Source organism: Mytilus edulis, chromosome 7 (assembly GCF_963676685.1).
Source record: "Mytilus edulis chromosome 7, xbMytEdul2.2, whole genome shotgun sequence".
NCBI lineage: Eukaryota > Metazoa > Mollusca > Bivalvia > Mytilida > Mytilidae > Mytilus > Mytilus edulis.
In genome coordinates this window covers 72,568,354-72,589,386 of record NC_092350.1, presented here as the reverse complement: position 1 = coordinate 72,589,386, position 21,033 = coordinate 72,568,354, and the positions used below count along the sequence as shown (strand labels likewise).

General features: G+C 31.3%; 2 protein-coding genes across 2 annotated transcripts; both read left to right on the top strand.

The window, feature by feature from the left end:
* Positions 1-1,321: 1,321 nt before the first annotated feature.
* On the top strand, positions 1,322-2,602 carry LOC139483409 (uncharacterized). Its single transcript, XM_071267428.1, has one exon. It carries the CDS (start codon positions 1,322-1,324, stop codon positions 2,600-2,602), a length of 1,281 nt encoding a protein of 426 aa, XP_071123529.1.
* A 15,366-nt stretch (positions 2,603-17,968) lies between these two features.
* Positions 17,969-19,660, top strand: LOC139483408 (uncharacterized). Its single transcript, XM_071267427.1, has one exon. It carries the CDS (start codon positions 17,969-17,971, stop codon positions 19,658-19,660), a length of 1,692 nt encoding a protein of 563 aa, XP_071123528.1.
* The last annotated feature ends 1,373 nt before the right edge of the window (positions 19,661-21,033 follow it).

The following is a 21,033-nucleotide window of genomic DNA, read 5'->3' as shown; positions in this document are numbered from 1 at the left end:
TGGATCTATATTATTTGTCAAGATCTCTTTTTGCTATATATAGATAATAATCGTATAAATTTAACCTTCTGACATTACATATTTCTGCTATCATCATTTAATTCAACATATAAATGATTACAATTGTCCAAGTTGAAATAACTATATCAAGAATAATTCAAGTTTTAACTATTTTGAAATATCAAAATTATTTAGTTTTATCATACTAGAAGGTTTATAGGTTAAATATATCTGAAACATAATAATCAAAGAGTGTGTCTGTTCAGTGATTATTCGTGATCTCGTTATTTCTTCAGTGACCATAAGTAAAGTCTTTCATTTTTTATTATATAATGAATAATTGGAAAGCGTTCTTGGCCATCTAACAGGGTTCATATGGGATTGACATCATTAGATAGTTTATAAATATGTATACGCTATTTTCTGTTAGTAAGATAAGTGTTTCTGTTTCTGTAAGTATCAAGTCCAAACTACACAAGAATCATCAGTGAAGTTGCTGGCTATGCTATGTGGGTTGTGCTCATTAAGATTTACATATTGTTGTCAACTTCTATGTCTTTTGATGTTTAGTGGGGAGCGGTGGAGAGTTGTCTTATTGGCAATTATACCAAATCCTCTAATTTCCATATTAGGTTCATAACCGTAAAGTCAAATCAAATACGAAGTAAAGAGCATACACTATATTATTATTGTATATTTTTCGTTATCAGGAGAAATTTGATTTATTTGACAACAAAATATTATGGAAATATAATGATGGAAAATATAATGTTGCAGTACTGATTTTTAATGTTATTATAAATTATTGTAAAGATGAAAATTAGTGTTTTATATACACGCAAAATTTAAACATGTGTGATTCTTTATCATAATGTGAAGATTGTTTTTACAGGTCATGGCTAACTCTTTTGATCGGTGTGGTGTTTGTACTTCAAGACATGTGTTGAAGCTCTCAGTGGTTTGGTGACAAGACTGCGATGAAGGACTATGCCAAGACTGTATAGAACAACACAGCTTGTCAAAGTCATCGCGAAACCACAAGACTGTTTCTATTGACGAATATCATAAGTTGCCAGCCTTTATTGCAAACATTAATCTGCAATGCGATGAACACGACGAGAAGTACTTATTGTTTTGCAAGGACCATAACGAAGTGTTGTGTAGAAAATGTGTTATTTCGGAGAAGCACAGGGAATGTAAAGAAATTTCACCACTTGAAGATATCATTCAAAATGCTAAAACATCTGTAAAGTTAACAGAAATCGATTCTTCTCTTCAAGAACTGAAAGAAAACCTCAGACTTATTCTGGAAGACAGACAAATGAATATATCATCACTATCTGCTTCGAAAAAGAAACTGGAGTCCGAGATTTCAGCGATTCGAGAGCAGATAAATAATCACCTCGATAAGATACAAGACAATTGTATTGCTGAAATAGACAAAACTGTCGAAAATTCAATCCAACAAATACAGAGCTTCCTTCCGTCTGTGACAAAAAAACAAAAAGAAATCGATGATTGCATAGAAGATATAGAAAGCATAAAGACACATGCCACAGATATGCAAACATTTTTAGGATTTAAACAATTAGAAATCAACTTGAAACAAACAGAAAACAACATTCTGTCATGGGTAAATGGTGATAGTTTGTCTCAAGTCATGGTATCATACAAGTTAAACACTTTATTGCAACATATCAGTAAAGAAATCATTACATTTGGAAAACCTGTTGTAGATGTTAACCCTTGTAAGTTATCATTGAAAAGAAGGAAAGAGGGTCAAGCTCAGTTGATGAAAGTAAATGTGTACCCTAAAAGATCAGTTGAACATATGACACTAGAGCTAAAAGCAAAAATAAAAACAGAAGCAAATGACGTATCAGGTTGCTGTATTTTACCTTGCGGAAAATTTGTTATCTCAAACTATAATCCTTCTGATTTGACAATTTGTTCAGCGGATGGGAAAGTTGAAAAAATAATTACAAACCGTGTGTATGATATCCACGATGTTACATGTGTCGACAATGAAACTGTTGCCGTTATTTCAAGCTCGAAAAAGAATATAATACTCGTTAGTCTTATTTCAGGTAAAGAATCTAGAATTATCTATACGAGTTCCCCTTCTCATGGCTTAATTTACTTTGCAGGCAATTTCATTGTTTGTCTTACTAGCGGAAAATTGCAACGGGTTAATATGCAGGGAGTCCAAGATAACCATACTAATTACAATCCGAGCGCTGTGGGCTCAATTTATGTATCTGCATATCGCAATGATACGCTTTACTCTATTGAGAAAACTTCAAATAAGATCGTCTGTCACAATAAAAAAGGAAACGTACTATGGAAATTTACAGACGAAAAAACGCTTAAATGTCCTCAAAGTATAACAGTGGATGAACACGGAATAAGTTTTGTCGCAATGAAAGGATCAAACAAAGTTATTGCAATAGCAGCTGACGGTGAAAAGCATAAAATTCTCCTGTCAGAAAAAGACTTACGTGGTTCTCCGTGGGCAATAGACTACAACAGTAATTTAAAATCGTTGCTTGTTGCAAACGAAAAAGGTGGTCAAGCATTTTTGTATACAGTTAGTTACAAGTAACTTTATTGGCAACCTTTTTATTGTTTTGAACAAAGGTATTTGACTTTCATGAATTAATTTAATCAACCCTGTTTAACACCTTAAATTACATATATTGTTTTCCAATAAGTATTTAAGAATTGTTTAGCTCGATACCCTATAAGGTATAGAACCACTAATTCAGGCCCGGTCTGAAAGAACAGACAAGAAAGTAGTACATATTTTAAACATTATACTTCCTACGCAGAACTGTATCTAGGTTTATTGTCAATAGGTGGAATGTTTAGGTAGTATTTGTATCAAATGAAAGCTTGAGAACTTGGGATCACTGTAGAATATTTGTTAAAAATTTTAATTTGAATAATCAAGTATATGAAATTTTGATCGGAGGGCACATTTGACCTGTTGTTCAGACTAGAAGGTACAGACGGCGTGCACAAAGTTGACGGCCACTGTAAAATGCGCTTATAAAGTAGCTTAATTCAACCGTGTTAAACATATATTTTGAATAGGAAGTTTTTTTATGATAAAATGATTAGAACCAGTCTTTAAAATCCACATTATTAAAAAGGTTATCAAAATTAAATCTATAAAACATGAAACGAACATGGAGAAAACGGCACAAATTTGATTAAATTGTAACATTGAATAAGCAAAACATACAGTTTTTGACCTGATATTTGTACAAATTCAACGTATTTTCCTGCATTTTCGTACAATATATTTTTTCGGATTCGGATTTTGACGTCATACGAACTTTACATAAAAAAAATCAAAATCGGCCATTGTGGATAAGTTTGGAATGTTGTTCGTTATGTGTAAGAAGTAGTAATTTGGAAGGATTAATATAAATAAATGGAAGATTGCGTGAAAAAAATATGTACTTGTTTTTTTCTTATTTTGAAATGACTCGATATTAAAAATGTGCATAACAAGAGGTTTAAAAAAATCTGTAAGATAGGAATGTATCGATAGTCCAGGCTGAACACCTATTTTTTTTAAATGTCCAGCTATTAGGTTACAGTTTAAAGAAATGACGTTTTAACGCTATTTTCTGAATAGGTTTTATGATATAGTCGCTTCTTATTTCCAATACACTGCTCTTAGAATGTATTTTTTGAATTTCCAGAATGTGCATTTGCTGTACTTTGTTGTTCGAAAAAAATGAAATATGTTGAACGTTTATTTTTAAAATTATGCGATAAACTACGTGTCCAGTGTGTTTGTTACGCTTTTGTTTTCTGGGGGGAAATGCCGACGTCGTAATTGATTTTAGCTACTTGAAGACGTTACGTTTGTGGACCCAGCGTTATGCACGCCGTCACAGTTTTGAATTGAAATAACTGCAAATTTATTTGACCTTAAGACAAAGTAGCCATTAATGCTTGAAATTGCAGAATTTAACATAAAAAGCAAAGGTGCTATAAATTAGTGGTTTTATACCTATTTATGATCAAAATCATACTTATATCATACAGGTTTTGGATAAATAAACTATTCGGAATTGAGTATCGATGTTATATGATAGAGACATTGAGATAATTTTTCTTTTTTAATGCACTTGAGTATAACTAAGTCGAGTCCATGTTTATGTTATGTTATTAGAAGACGCTGGCACCAATAAAATTATATTTTACTATGGAGTGCTGAAAAATCCTGTGTTAAGATTAAGCAGATTGTTTTAATTTAATGAGCATTGGGTGTTTTGATCGCAAATTCATCTAAAACTATATCATAACATTGATGCGTTAATTGTCTCTACATAATCATTAGTAACCCAACGTAGTAACGCTAATACTGAAATCCAATATCATTTTAAGTCAATATCAATGGCTATTTCGATCATGTTGTCCAATTTTAAGATCTTGTACTACTACATTTTTTGCTATATCAAGATTTTGAAATGTTCAATGGAAATGGCTTAAGTTGCAAACAAATGTTAAAAAAAGAAAGATTGGCGATCTTCAAAGTCAATAACAAACTGACTTTCGTAACATTTCTGTTCCTGCCAGATCTGTCTTTATTTAACTGTTTATTTCCAAGATAATATACAATGCATGCTTTTTTAACCTTATCTTTTTTTAAGCCTCAGTTGTTGTCTTTTTAAGACGTGCGTGAGTAAAGAATACACACATTCCTTTTTTTCCTACTAGATACCCCTAGTATGAGTGTGACCAATTTGGTTCAATGTTGCCCAAAAGTTTCTTGATGAATTATTTTTTTTTTTTAACGACGACGGATCCCAGAAAATGAATATCATTTTTGAAAAATGATGTCAAAAGCTTACACCGGTCCTCTAGTCAAATATAGCTAAGTATCAATGTAACGGTAAAGAAACACCAATTGTTTCATCAATTTTCGCCATGCTACTACTTTTCTTTACTTGCTATAATTTTCTTGTACTTAACCAAAATTACAGTCTGAAAATTCGGTTTAATTTAATCCACATTTTGTTTGATCAAGGTGCACAATCACTTCATACTTAGACATACTATAAATTCAGCAGAAAAGCTTTCTGTGGAGAAGATTTTTGTAAAACAGATCAAGGACGATGGACGGAAAAGGATTGCAACTGTTTACGTGTACACCCCTTCCGATAATTCGTCAAAATTTTCTGCCATGTGTATGATTGTACAAGTTCAGTAGAAAATAAAACTAAAATTTTATGTATTGCTCCCATTTACTATATTTTCTGTTCAAATCGTGTTTTCATTAAACAACAGTCAAATATATTTGTTTAAAGTACCTAAGCATTTTGTTGTATTGGTGTTGGTCCTATAATTTCTTATAATTTCTTTATTTGGATCCCAAGGGTTAAATTGGTATACAAATTGACACCCCAGGACCTTTTCCGACAGGGAGTAAAGCTCTTGCTCTTTTGCTAAATAGTGTCCGTTTGTAAGCAACCAACCTCTGCGGTCGTACCAGTCTGCTCTCAGAAAAGCTTTTTATTATGTTATTATTGTCAGTTTTGAAAGAGAAAATATATTGGAAGCAACAATTGGACAGAACAGACTGTGTTGGTGTGGGCTGCTTCCATAGGAATTCAAGTTACCTTTTATGCGTCTTATTCGACCTTAGAGCTATCATATCTTTGATAAGAAAGGAGTAGGTCCGGTAAGGGCCGATTTTGGCCTCAAATTTCAGGTTCATCTAACGAAAGATTTTGGACATTTTTTAAACACTTAAGTGTCTATTTCAATTGATTCAATTAACTTATGTGAAAGATTTTAACTGATTAAGTCATTAAAAATGCTCCGATTCAAGCTTAAATATGAAAAATCTATCAAATATGCCAAAAAACGTCACTTTTCAGATGGTTTTTGTCAAAATTGAAAGTGGCCGCATCTGTGTTCATCCTCAACCTTTATAAATGTTATGTAATATCATCAAATACAAGTTACATTGCAATATTATGAATGAACACGAATGCGGCCACTTTCATTTAGGACGGAAACCGCCTAAAATTTAACTAAAATGCTAAAATTGTGAATATTTCAGTAATTTTGCATGACTTAATTATGCTAGTACCCGATATAAGTGTATTGTATTGTCAAAAACAGCCCATATTTATGTAGCAGAACATTCAACTTTCCAGTAAATAGCTAAAAGGTTACATTTTTCCAATCTTGTAAAACTGCTATATATTGGGGCCAAAAAGGGGTCTTAGTGAACCTACTCCTTTACCAGTGACGTCACTTTTTCTGTGTTTGTTCATTTGTGTGACGCACAGTTCATAATTCTATTATGTTGTATTTGTGTAATTAATTTAAGGTGTTCGTTGTCATTCTGAGGTTTACATTCGAAATGTACTATAATATTATTTATTTATGTACTAGTATTTCTCTGTTCTGATTGGTTTTGCATTAATTCTTATATGGTATTCCTGTTACAAAACATTTTCATATTAGCTTATGTTTATCACTGCCATATAAGTAGTGGGTTCAACTCACCATTTTTGTGTATGTCCTGTACAAAATCAGGAATATGGCAATTGTTATCACATAGTTTGTTTCTATATATTAAGCATTGGTGTTTGTTTTTGTTGCACTTCAGTGTTTCTGTTGTTCCGTTGTTTTTCTGTTATAGTTGATGTGTCTTCTTCAATTTTAGTTTATTACCTGGATTTGTTTTCAGTCAATCGCTTTTTTACTCTTGAACAGAGGTATTAAAATGTTGTTTTTATTTGAAACCCAAAAAATCGTAATTTTTGTTGTGTTTTCCAAGAAACAAAAAACAAATGTTTATAAAATTGAAAATAGATGTCTGCGTTAGCAATGTTAGCGTACCTTACGCGTGAGGTGGATATCTTTTGAAATAGACCGACCTCCATTTATCATTATCCGTACAAATTAAACAAGTTAAAATCATATTTTGAACGCAATTCTAGATAAAAATACGACACAAACGATTTATAATTGTTTTTTGATTTGATAATCTTTTTGTCTTCAAAAGATCAAAAGTATATTAATAAAATGAATGACTATAAAAACGTTACATCCAAAAAAACGTAGTTTTGAGTTTAATCTTAGAACGCAATATACTTTTAAGTTAAAACGAATATGTTTTCTTATGCCTACTAATGCTACTATGTAATTAATTCACTTCTATTGATGGTATCCTATGTTTCCAGGCCTGTTTTGTAGATCTTACTTTTAAAAGGTTTCTTTAGTTGTAAGCCTGGTCATAAAGTAATTGTTTTATTATTGTCATTTTATCAAAACATATGCCAATAGACTGATCTTTTTTGATCGGTTTGTTAATCGATTTCTAGAAAAGCTTTAATTATTGAGTGATAATTTATAACGAAGCATACAATCGATAAATATAGATTATATCACTGCATCGAGTGTGATACGATATTTATCCTCTCGAGACAGGTAAATATTCAAAATTTAACTGTCGAGAGTGGATAAATATCGTATGACACGACTTTTGGATGTGGAGTTTGTTTCTCTAATGATTTTCAAACAATACGCAGGCAAACTTATTCCCCCTTTTTGAATGATCTGCAAAAAGATCTATTCTTTTGATGTGACTTCATCAGGCATGGTTGCCTTTTTTCATGCCTATACTATAGATAATTCAGAGATAAGCAAGAAAATTCGACGATATAATCGGATTTTAGCTAATGAAGAACTGAGATCAAACGGACCACACGTTGCAGGGATGGGTACGATTACTCACAAATGTAATCGATTAATAATTAATAATCGATTACATGAGTGATTTTTGTGCAATCGATTAATAATAGATTACTCAGTTTTTTGTTTGTAATCGATTGCAATCGATTACTCAGTTTTTTGTTTGTAATCGATTGCAATCGATTACTTTATCAAAAGTAATTACATTACTTTTCGACTACTGACAATTACATGCTTCAAAATTGCAACAAAAAAATAAAGTTAGTTAAACACAACTATGTTTCTCAACATTTGTGTAGTTAAAGTATAGAACTTTACCAAAAACAGCATTTAAAGTATTGTTTCCAAATTATAAGTTGACATTTGTTTTATCGATGGAATCTCTAACGTTACTGAGGATCAGAAAAAAAAAATTTAAATCTTAAAATTTTTACTTTCAACATGAATGAGAGATGACATCGCATTTCATCTAGTACTTATTTGTATTAAAGATTTTTTGAAAATATTTGCTTTCACACTGACTGGAGTTAGTTTTATTGTTTTTACTCATTGAAAACAGGTACATTTTAGCATACATGTAGTAAATTACTCTGTTGAAAGTTTTCTCTGAAACAAATATAAAAAGAAGAAGAATTATTTTGTTCAGCTAATTCTAAAGATTAAAGTTTATAAGTTTTCTCTGAAAAAAATATAAAAAAAAGAAGAATTATTTTGTTCGTCTAATTTTAAAGATGAAAATTTATAATTAGATGCATAATTTAATCCTTTTATTTGAATAAACACCCTAATTACAGGTTATACAACGGTGTCTTCCTGCCAATGGAGTACAATTTATAAAATAATGCAAATCTCCCTCTTAACTAGACATAAGCATACAGTAATGGAAATAAAAACAAAGTCTGTATCTTATTGATAATAATTTTAATTAGAAGAGATTGATCATCTGATTAGTAAAGACATGAAGTTTTTTAAGATTTTGTTTATTCTCTTATCAAATTATAAACAATGTATATTAATAGTGTCAAAGAGAAAGTCATGCATCTATTTCTGAAAAGAATTCAATGCATAAGCATAAGTTAATTGTGAACAGAATTTTGTGTACTTTCTCAATCTTTATATACAAGTATATCATAACGTTATAAGAAATCAACTGTTTATCAATTCTAAACTTAAATTCCAACTCTGATTGAAAATTATGATTTGAGGAATTTTAATTGAAATAAACTTATTTCCTTACTACTTATTAGTGTAGTACAGAACTTAACTTAAGACACATATCTTATTTCAAATCTATTTTCTTATTTTAATATAAAAGGTCTTGATTATTGACAAGCACATGAATCCATTTGTTTCAAAAGCTAGATATATATAAAGTTAATTTTGGTAGGGGATTTGGTTGAACATAATGCAACTTGAGACAACTAATAAAAATAAGGCAGTTCAGTACATTCTATTTCATTTGTACTTCAAAGTGATGAATATTGCATACATACTATTTAACTAAAGTAATCGAAATGTAATCGAAAAGTCATCGATGATTACATCATAATTTTTGCTGTAATCGATTAAATTACGATTACATGTAATCGAAAATGTCTTCAATTACAGATTACTGTCGATTACTGTGAAAAATGTAATCAATTACAATCGATTACGAATACAAATTACGATTACCCCATCCCTGACACGTTGATTAAATATTTTTATACAATGGGTGCAGAAAGGGATAAATTGACGAAGAATTAGAGAAATACAGATTCGCCGAGCGTTTTGAATATTTGAAATTTAACTGTCGAGAGTGGATAAATATCGTATTACACGAGATTTGGTGGTTGAATCTGTTTCTCTAATAATTTTCAAACAATACGCAGGCAAAATTATTTCTTCTTTGCGACAGATCTGCAAAAAGATGTGTTCTTTCTATGTGACGTCATCAGGCATGGTCGCCTTTTTTCATGCCGTCACAAATGGAAATTTGGAGTAAAACAAGAAAATTCGACGTCATAATAGGATTTTAACCAATGAAAAACTGAGATCGAAAGAACCACACGTTGATTAAAGGACAAGGTTCACTAATGGCACAAAATGGCCTAAAATATCAACTTTATCATAAAACACCAAAAAGGTCTCAATTTGGTTCGTAAATGGGTCTATTTCAAAAGTATAAATGCTAAATGTATCAGTTCTTTTCAAAAGATTACATGATATTCGCCAAAGTAAGCCCATTTTGGACATTATGTCAAAATATGAAGATTTTGTGCATTTTTCAGACCTAAAAGCTTTTGAAACACCTTGGCCGCCACCTACGATCCAGAATGTGTTGTAACCAAAAGATTCCAATTTTGATATAGATTTCATCAATGTAAAAACTTTTTGGATCGCAGATGGAGGCCAAGGTTAATTATTCCAAAAAAACAATTAAAATTATGCACAAAAAGTACCAAAATTGACCTTTTAATACAAATTATGCTCATTTAAGGGGTCATTGCTCCATAAATAGTAAAGGAAAGTGCCAGAAAAATATTTTTGTCTTAGTAGTATTATCACAAGTATTTCTATGCGACATTTGTAATTTTTTGCCCCAATTTAAAAAACATAAAAAAAATCAGGGCCAATTTTAGCCCTTCGTGAACCTTCTCCTTTTTATATACAATGGGTGCAGAAAGGGATAAATTGACGAAGAATTAGAGAAAGTTGTTTATCTTTTACATTTTTCTTCACACTACTAAAATGATCCAGATCGGAAGAAAAAAATCTGAAAAGGGGTAATCTAGAAAATCAACGAACAATCTTTGATCTTTTTGTACAATAAAAAATGCATATTTTCATTTTTTTTTTTATCGTTATCATAAAATCCACATGTTTTTTTTTCTTCAACGGGTCAAATATGTCTTTTTTTTCTTCAACGGGTGAAATAAAAAATATTAACCACCTTAACTAGCAATGTTACGTGCAATTACGATTTGTTAGGATGAATAGATTCGAACTTAGTGACCACAATTCGTAGCATATAACTAGTTTAAAAAGACACCTGCAGGACAAACTTCAAACATTTCAGATGGGAAAAAACCCAACTGCCTTGTCTTATATGACATACAATAAATATTAAACAAATATGACAGACACCAACCAACGAAAACCTATGAACTACATACTCTTTACTTAGGAAAGGCACATACAGAATGAGGCAGGGGTAATCATATTTGTGATTGCAGAATCCTCCCCCTAACATACGACAGTGCTGTGACAGCATCACATTAGTAATAACTGCAATTGAAAATAGCTTGGCTCACCAGATCGGGACGATGCACAAAAGGATAAAAAGATCAAGACTAAAAGAGTAACTATCTTAAAGTGTTTGCAGTTATTTAAAGATAGTTCAAATCCAAAAACAAATGATAACTTCTCATATTACCCCAAACTCAACTATTGTTTTTACATAAAAAAAAATCAAAAATATTGTCGCTAAGTTCAATTGATTTCTATTTTTTTTTTTTGTCCTTAATTAACAAAATGATTCCCAGACATCATTGGTACGTTGGCACAACGTTGGCCCAACGTATCTACATGCATTGGCCCAACGTTATTTATAAACGTTGGCCCAATGTATAAGTGCAAAGTGGCCCTATGTTGGCCCAACGTGATGGCTAAACGTTGGCACAACGTTGTAAGGTTTTATACAATACATTGGCCCAACGTTGGTCCAATGATGGAATAATACAAAATGTACGTGCTGATGTTGAACAAACGTTAGGCCAACATAGGCATACAAACTGTTAGCAAACGTTGGAACTCTGTTGGTTCAATCTATAAACCTTTTTTCCAAATGAAGGATACAAAAATCCCTTCCAGGCAACAACTGCAATAACTCCTGGTTCTTATATCAGTTCAAAATAGCGAAACTATTACTTTTTTAAGTGTTGCAATTATTGCTTTTCCATATCCACTATACCATGCTGTGTCTTACATACTACCCGAAAATTTTGTATTTTGCCACTTTCTCTCCATCTTCCTGAACATGCATGAAATATTTGCCAATGGACGTTTCAGTAACCAACAACCAATCAGTCTCTCCAGGAATTGTACTTCTGAATTTTATAAATTTTAATGAATGCAATCAACATATCCATGTTACCCAATTTTCTTAAATAAGGTAAATACAAAAGTATGATTAAATATAATTTATTATTAGCTAGACAAACAGCAAAGTTTAAAAAAAATCTTTGTATCTATACGTTGCTCAATCAGATCTAGAATGAAATTATAAAGTCTATTCATGATAATTCATTTTTCTCGTTTGCATTAAAAATATCATTACAGTTTATGTAGAAATATCAAAGCGCTGTATGAAGGCATTGATAATTCATTTCATACAGCTATTTTTCTAGTTCTGTATTCCAACATGGTTTTTATTCACAAGAGTTTTCCCTTTGTTTTCTGCTACACTTTCTTTTGTCACTATTTCTGGCTCCGTCTTATGTTAAATCCTTTATCCAGTTTAGCATATCTTCATATAAGTTATTTCACTGACTCTGTAATAAAGTAATGAATAAATGAGTACTCAATGTATGTATATTTTGAATATATTAAATCCTCCTAAAAAAAATAATAAAAAATAAAATACATTGTTTCTGGTGTCCTGGCACTTTAAATTTTTGTACAATAGTTAGAAAAAATACTCTTTTTTTTAATATTTTCCCTAGCCTATACAAGCCAAGGCAAAAAGCATATTGCATGCTGTTTACCATAATGGTTAGACTTCACCAAGCTAGGTAGGTTAAGCAGGACAATTGAGTGTAGAAATGGTTACAGAAAACTTTGTCAAAAAATGTTCTAAGTAAATAAATAAAACTAGTTGAAAAAAAATACAAAGTCAAATCTTAATACACTAGCATTAACGGTAGTATTAAACATGTTATGCGTATATATCTGTGAAATTGGAATCCGATGTAGCATAAATGATGGCTATTATGTTGACTTACTTTCTAAAAGTTATTCATTCTGGGCTATCAAATGGTAGAATGCTTTTTTTTCCATCTCCATTCCCATGCATTTTCTAGCTAGGATGTTGTCAATAATTCTTGTTATTCCTAGTTCTCTTTTTTTCCTTTTGCACTACGATTTACTTTGTCTTGTTGTACTGAAATACCTGACCTATAAATTTATATTAAAATGTAAAATTTTATATTAAAAAGAAAAGCTACTTCAAGTAATTCAGACACTAATTTATAGTCTTTTTTCTTTTATAAATATCCGTCTGTGTAGTATAGTTTTTTACCGCATCCCCCCCCCCCTTTTAGGACAAAAAACTAAATTCAGCCAAGTCCGTATAAATATATACAAATAGCAACATATTCTTGCAATGAATTTAGATAATATTTGTAAATAAGATTACGAAATATTTTGTTTGAAGATACTAATGTTCATTGGCAAATATTTCATTATGATTAATAGGATTGAAATGATTTAAAATCTAGAAAATATTTCGCCCGAAACGTATAAACTTTAAGATAAACATTATAAAATGATAGAAATTAATATAATGTTTCAATTTTTAACAACATCCCTCAGATTATAAAATAATATTGTATTTGTCATTCTTAATCGTATTTAGATTTTTTAAAGTTACAACTTACATGTTAATGACTTTCTTTCTCTTTGAACTTCAGATGATATTATTTTCTCTATTGTTTTCTTCGTTTTACTGCTTTATTACAAATACACAACAGGAAATAACCACAAAAGTGACCATCCCATTACATTCAGATTTCTTATACACTTAATTACCATAGCAACTATCTTTGAAATTTGTCGAACATATGGTCAACCTTATCAGAATGTGCTTGATTAACAGACTGGCTGTATCAAATATCACTCTGCATATAATTGCTAAATTATTATGTTTCACAAAGTTTAATGAATAAAGTTATTATATATAATAATTGCAATAAATTTAAACTTTTAACCAGGCAATCTATGTTTACCATATACATTTTTTTTATTACAATAATAATATTCGAGTCGATAAATTTTACCTGGCTTATATATAAAGTATAATATATGATCAACGTTGGGCCAGCATTGGCCCAACATAGAGTTGTAAGCATGTAAATGTAATTTCAGTTGATAAACACTTTCGGTATAACATTAACTTTTCATAAAGCATACAACAATCAAAATTATCCGCCTCCCAAGAGAAATAAAGCGTAAAATATTTCATAATCAATTTTTATTAACAAAATTTCATATCGGCCCTATGTTGCTACTAACATAATGCCAACATTTTCCCGATTTGTTATTACCAGCATGAGATAATAATATGGATTTACAACAACAGACCAACGTAGGGCCAATGTTGTGCTGCCAACACGAGTGTACGACCAATGTACCGACAATTTACCAACGTTGGGCCAATGTTGTGCAGCCAACATAAACTTGCTACCAACGGACCGACAATTTGCCAACGTTGGGCCAAGGTTGTGCAGCCAACACCAACGGTTGACCAACGAGCCGACAATTTGCCAACGTTGGCCCACTGTTAGTCTGTTGACTGGGTTAATGGATGTGAAATTAGCAGCCGGTTCGTTATTCGTTATTCGATATTCAATATCAGCAGCCGGTTGGATATTCAAATTTATTTCAAAATCATAAAAAAATATAATATTTGATAACATTAAAAGCATGATTTTTATAGTTGAAAGGAGAGAAAAGATACATTATAGGAAATTGTCTTATGACCGCATCAAGTTGTCTTAAACTCTCGTTGCAGTCCTCGAATATAAATCCTTAGCAATGCATATTAATATTTGTCTTTATGATATATAGGTTTTTATCAATAAAACGACACCAAACATGTTTTATTTTATATCTAATATCTCTTCAAACAAAAACAAAAACCGATCACTCTAGAAACATATAGAACTATAAATAGAAATATATATGGAAAGCCTAAAAACAGAAATATATAGTGAAAATCTACCTGAGACCGCTTAAATGAGGATGAAACCCACCTGGTCTTTCAAAGTCCATAAAATTCAAGTAAATCATAGGCTCTGTATATATAACATGTATGAAGGTTGTATCAAAAGGATGTCCGAAAATAAGAGCCCCATGATCTCTCAATCTTTCTAATATCATGCAGACATTTAGATAATAGGTAGATGCAAACCTGCAAACGTGACTATAGGGAATTTTGGTACACTGCCTGTCTTCCATGTTTATGGAGCGCCAAAATTGCCAGTTGGATATTCAAATTATATAGTGAAAACCTACCTGAGACCGCTTAAATGAGGGTGAAACCCACTTGGTCTTTCAAAGTCCATAAAGTCCATGTAAATCATAGTCTCTGTATATATAAAGGTTGTATCAAAAGGATTTCCGAAAATAATGTCATCTTCGATATCTACGGAGGGCTTTGATTGTCACTTTTCAGCTAAAAATTGTCAAAATTTCAGGACAAAGGGCACAGGGCACTGGTGAGAGCCCCTTGATCTCTCAATCTTTCTAATATTATGCAGATATTTAGATAATAGGTAGATACAAACGTGACTTATGTCTCGCCATCATTTAAGCGGTCTCAGATAGATTTTCACTATATATTTCTCTTTTGGGCTTTCCATAAATATTTCTATTTATATTCCAAAATGTTTCTAGTGATCGGTTTTACTTATAATATTATATAAAAGTACACCTTCGAAGTTCTTTTATTGCCAAAATTTATATTACATATAAAGACAAATATGCCAGTTGGAAAAGGGTTTATATCCGAGAACAACGAGAATTTACGGCAGTTAGAAGAGGTCATGAAACGATTTTCTACGTATCTTATCAGTCCTCTTAACTATGAAAATCATGCTTTAATGTTATTAAGTATTTCTTTTTTATTGATGATTTTAACTAAATTTTGAATATCGAATAACGAACCGGTTGCTAACTTCACATACATCCTTATTTAACATAACATATAGTAATAGTATGAGGGATACAACATCGAACTGTCTTTTAAAACGGGAAAAACTAACGGCCTAATTTATGTACAAAAAATAAGAAATATTACACTTCAACTAGCATAACTAATTAAAGGCACATGCCGTCCTCTTTTTTGTTGTTTAAATTATCTGTTAAGAGTTACCTTTTTCAATGAAATAGAAAATTAAAATAATGAGCTATATATAGATTGGTCTTTTAAATGCGTCATTGGTTTAGTTTTAAAGTTATCTTACCTGTGGCTATATCACGTGATAAGAGAAAAATGACGTATTATTTACTTCCGTTTACAGATAATTGAATTTGTTAAATTTGAAAACCCGATAAGGTATGTATAAGAGCTATTGTTTACAAAATTAATCGTTTTATAGGCAGAAACTAAAAATTAGACAACAGACTATTGTAACTTACTGTAGACCCCAAGTATTTACTCGAAGATTACAGATTACTTCCCTTTAAAAATTGTAACGGCAAAGTAAGTTTCAAGCAAAAAATATTTAGGGATTATGTACCCTTATGTTAAATGATAAACATATGGAAATTTTATAGAAAATGCACTGCATTTCCCCTCGTACTTTCATATTTGTCATTTCGATGCTTGATAGGATTATTGCATGCAGTGCTATCAATTATTTCTTTTTAAAAAAGTTCATAAATTTAGATATAAATCAAAACAAATCTAGATATGGACCAATTCAAGTACACTTTCAAGCCTGACTTTTTGTGCATGGCTTTAATGACTCAGCTTAAGTTTTTTTTTTAATTAAAAGGTTGTTTAGGACTTTTTGTAAACAATAAACACAAGCACATCATAGAAAATCAAGCGAGTAATCTATGTTTGAAAATTTTATTACAAAAATCTCTGTATTAACGTCTGTGGATTTTCTAAACAAAAACTTGGTTTTATTTGCAATAAAATCCCCTTTTTCTTATAAATGCAATCTAATAAATATTAATTGTTTGCACGAAGTTTCTCCTTGGTATATGTACAAATGGCTCATCCATATTATCCATAATCTTTGCTGTTTTGACACTATTGCAGTTTTAAAAGTTAAAATTTAGTAGTTTACATGGCCACAGAAGGGGTCATTAACCTTCACGGTGAATTGTCTATTTGACATACTCATGAGCAGATGAATAAAACTGGGCACTGTTTGACCTTTTACCAGTACAGTACAAGAATTAAAAACATCTGCAACATAGTCTTAATTTATTCTTTACTCTAAAATTTGAATTAACAAATGATTAATATGAATAAAAAAATCCGTTAATGAAACACAACACCACAACAAATCCAAATAGATATGCATCGGTCTATTATATTTGTCAATATCACTTTTCCATATATATATATATATAGATTACATAGGAATATAAATTTAAGGTTTCGGCATTAAAATGTTAACCTCCAACAAGAAATTCAACAGATATAAGCGCTGAGTTGTAAAGGGAAATATGCTACGAGATGTGATTTTTTTTTTTGTTCATTCGTTAATAAAAGAGAAATAGTGAAATAATAATGCTTTTTTAGCAGTCAGTTTGGCTCAATTTTAATTAATTAATCTTAGAATATTTGAGCTAGAGATTGGGTGTGCATGACGTAAGCTAAGGTATTCTATTCCTGAGGTAGAAAATCCTCAGTTTTTCAAAATTTCAAAGTTTTGTTAACAGTTAATTTATAATTATGAACATATGAATAATAACTCAAGTCAACACAGAAGAGCTGACTACTGTGCTGGTGATACCCTCGGGGAAATAAATCTCCACCAGCAGTGGTATCTATGATGAGTTTATTTACAACCACTGGGTCGATACCACAAAACTTTGAATTTTTGAATTACTAAGGCTGTTCTACCTCAGGAATAGATTACATTATCTGTATTTGGCAAAACTTTTAGGAATTTTTGGTGTTCAATGCTCATCAACTTCGTACTTTATTTGGCCTTTAAACATTTTTTGTTTCGAGCGTCACTGATGAGTCTTTTGTAGACGAAACGCGCGTCTGGCGTATATATAAATTTTAATCCTGGTATCTATGATGAGTTTATATACATTTTAATAGCATTTCGTTATCAAGATGATATTTGATTTCTTTGATTACAGTACATAAAAGAAATATACCGATGGATAACAAATGCGACAGTACTTATATGTCATATAATGATAATTCATTGTTACAGTCTTAGTTTTTATTTTCAGTCTAAAATTTTGATACATGTCATTCTTTGGGATAATATATAAATTGATTTTACAGGTCATGGCTTCCTCTTTTGATCATTGTGGTATTTGTCATTCAAGACACATTTATAAGCCATCCGTTTTGTGGTGCTCAGATTGCGATGAAGGACTATGCCAAGACTGTATAGAACATCACAGCTTGTCAAAGGCATCACGAAACCACAAGACTGTTCCTCTTGACGAATATCATAAGTTACCATCATTTATCGCAAACATTAATCTGCATTGTGGTGAACACGATGAGAAGTACCAATTGTTTTGCAAGGAGCACAATGCCATGCTCTGTAGAAAATGCGTCATTTCTGAAAACCACGTTGAATGTAAAGTTTTAGTCCCTATTGAAGATGTCATTCAAAATGCTAAAACATCTGTAGCCTTTACAGAAATCGAGTCTTCATTCCAAGAAATGAAGGAAAATCTCAAACTTATCCTCGAGGACAGACAAAAGAATATATCTTCACTATCAGATTCAAAACAAAAACTACAGTCCGAGATATCAGCGATTAGACGCCAGATAAATCAACACCTTGATAAAATACAAGACCATTTCATTGTTGAATTAAATAAAGCTGTAGAAAATTCTACCCAACAAATACAGAGCTTCATTGCATCTCTGAAGAAAACCCAAAAAGAAATAGACGAGTGCATAGAAGATGTAGAAAACATAAAGAAATATGCAACAAACATGCAAACATTTTTAGGTATCAAACTATTAGAAACCAAATTGAATAAAACAGAAAACGACATGCAGTGTTGGACTGAAGGTTCTAGTTTAGGTCTCACCGTAGTGTCATACAAGATGAACTCTTTACTTCAAAATATCAGTAACGAAATAACTATGTTCGGTAAACCGATCGTAGATATCCAACTATGTGACCTAGCTTTACACAGAAAAAAAGAGGGACAAGCTCAGTTGATCGTAAGTCTGGAACCTAAAGATTCAGTTGAGCATATAACGCTGAAATTAAAAACGAAAATCAAAACTTTATCTAATAATGTGTCAAGTTGTTGTATTTTACCTTGCGGCAAAATGGTTGTGTCAAACTATCATCCTTCGTACTTGAAATTGTTTGCACCTGATGGGAAATTTGAAAAAAAAATTAAAAACATAATGCCTAAGATTTATGATGTTGCATGTGTCGACAATAAAACTGTTGCGGTCGTATCATCTGAGGAGGAGAATATAAAACTTGTAAATCTAAAATCGGGAAAAGCATTCAGAAGCATTCATACAGATTTACCTTCCCATGGTTTAACTTACATTAAAGGCAGTTTTATTATTGCATCTGATGAAGGACATTTGCTGGAGGTCGGGCTAGAGGATACCAAGACAAATATAATTGGCAGTAATGTAGTATCTTCATATGTATCTTCATTTAAGGATAAGATTTATTATAAAAATCAATATAAAGATACAGTAGTGTGTCAAAACAAAAACGGAGATTTACTATGGACTTTTACAGACGAAACGGTTATAAAAAAAATCAGATGTATTACAGTAGACGAACATGGAAATCTTTTTGTCGTCGGAGGCGAATCACAAAATGTAATAATAATATCATCTGATGGCACAAAACATAAAATACTCCTGTCAGAAACAGATCTGTGTGGTGTTCCGTGGGCAATCAACTATAACAGCGACTTGAAATCTTTGCTTGTAGTAAACGAAACAGATGGTCAAGCATTTTTGTACAGTGTATACTACTCGTAATTATACTTTTAGCTGTTGTATTGTTTTACTCCAAATTATTTTACACGGAAAACTTTTTTCATTTAATTATGAATACGTCGTACAAATAACCTGCATAAACTTTCCTTCCGGTTTTTTTCTAGCACTCGTTGCATGTCGTAGAAGTGAAACATAGCGATTCTTCATTCTGTCGTCGTTTGCTTTGTTATCTCCAGACATCAATAACTTTCTCGAACCTTGTTGAATTTTACGAAACTTAACAGTAGCTTTTTCATGATTAAAAGAACGTCTCCGTATAATTTCAAAATTTCGTATTTTACTGATAAAGGAGATTATTGAGTTGACTTCTTAGCAATTAATATTTAGAGAACATTTACAGACATCGACCTACATGACCTTTATCGAAACTTGAGCAGATGCGTCAACAACTTTGACAACCCTTTATAGACATGATAGAATTACAAAGACCTTGACAAAAGATGCATTACGATACATAGATGACATCTAAATAAAAGTTTTTAAAAATATTTCTTTTTTATCTTACATGTTCTGTTGATATTTTATTGATCTCAACGTGTTTTGGTTTTTTTTTTTTTTTTTGGCAATTGGTTAAAATCTCCTTCGAAATCAAGAATAACGTCTGTAAATGTTTTTCTTCATCTTTCTAATAAATGAAAATAGATTTGGCAGTAAACTTTTTTAACCAATCTAAAACACTACCACAAGAAACACAGCCGGGGCTCTGAATTTCGAGGAACTCTTTACGATTTTGTTTAAAATTTCTGATGCAAATACGCATACCAGTTTCTTACGTCTGAAAATATCCCAATGGTGTGTCGATTATCAATACACTAAATTATATAGAAGTGAAAAATTGCAGGTCACTATATATACGAGTTTCTAAATGAACCAAACTCCTACCGTACAGGTATACTTCATCTGTATAAAACCCGCAGTTTGACAAATGAAAAATATTAGAAGTGAAAATTAACGACATAAATTATACAACAATGAATATCAAACATATTTGACAGTCATCACCCCACGCCATGTATTGTTTTGTGTTTCTCACTTGGTATATGCATATACGGAATGTTGTACCAATTTCTAGCTGGAGGAGATGAATTCCCCCATTCGTTGCTGTGAAGTAAAATAGTGTGAATGAACTTAATAAGGCTATGATTATTGTTTCCCTCAAATTTTATTAAAGGGATTCAATATATAGAATTATATGTCAATGTTTGTTCATTCGGCTTATTCACTATTAAAAATTCATCCAAGGAGGATTTTCAATCTCATCGGCGGTTACTAGTAAGCATGTGCGCTTCACGTGTGCGCCTCACGTGTGGGAGTTACTCGGTTTGATCACAGGACAAATCAGGCCGAAGAATTTA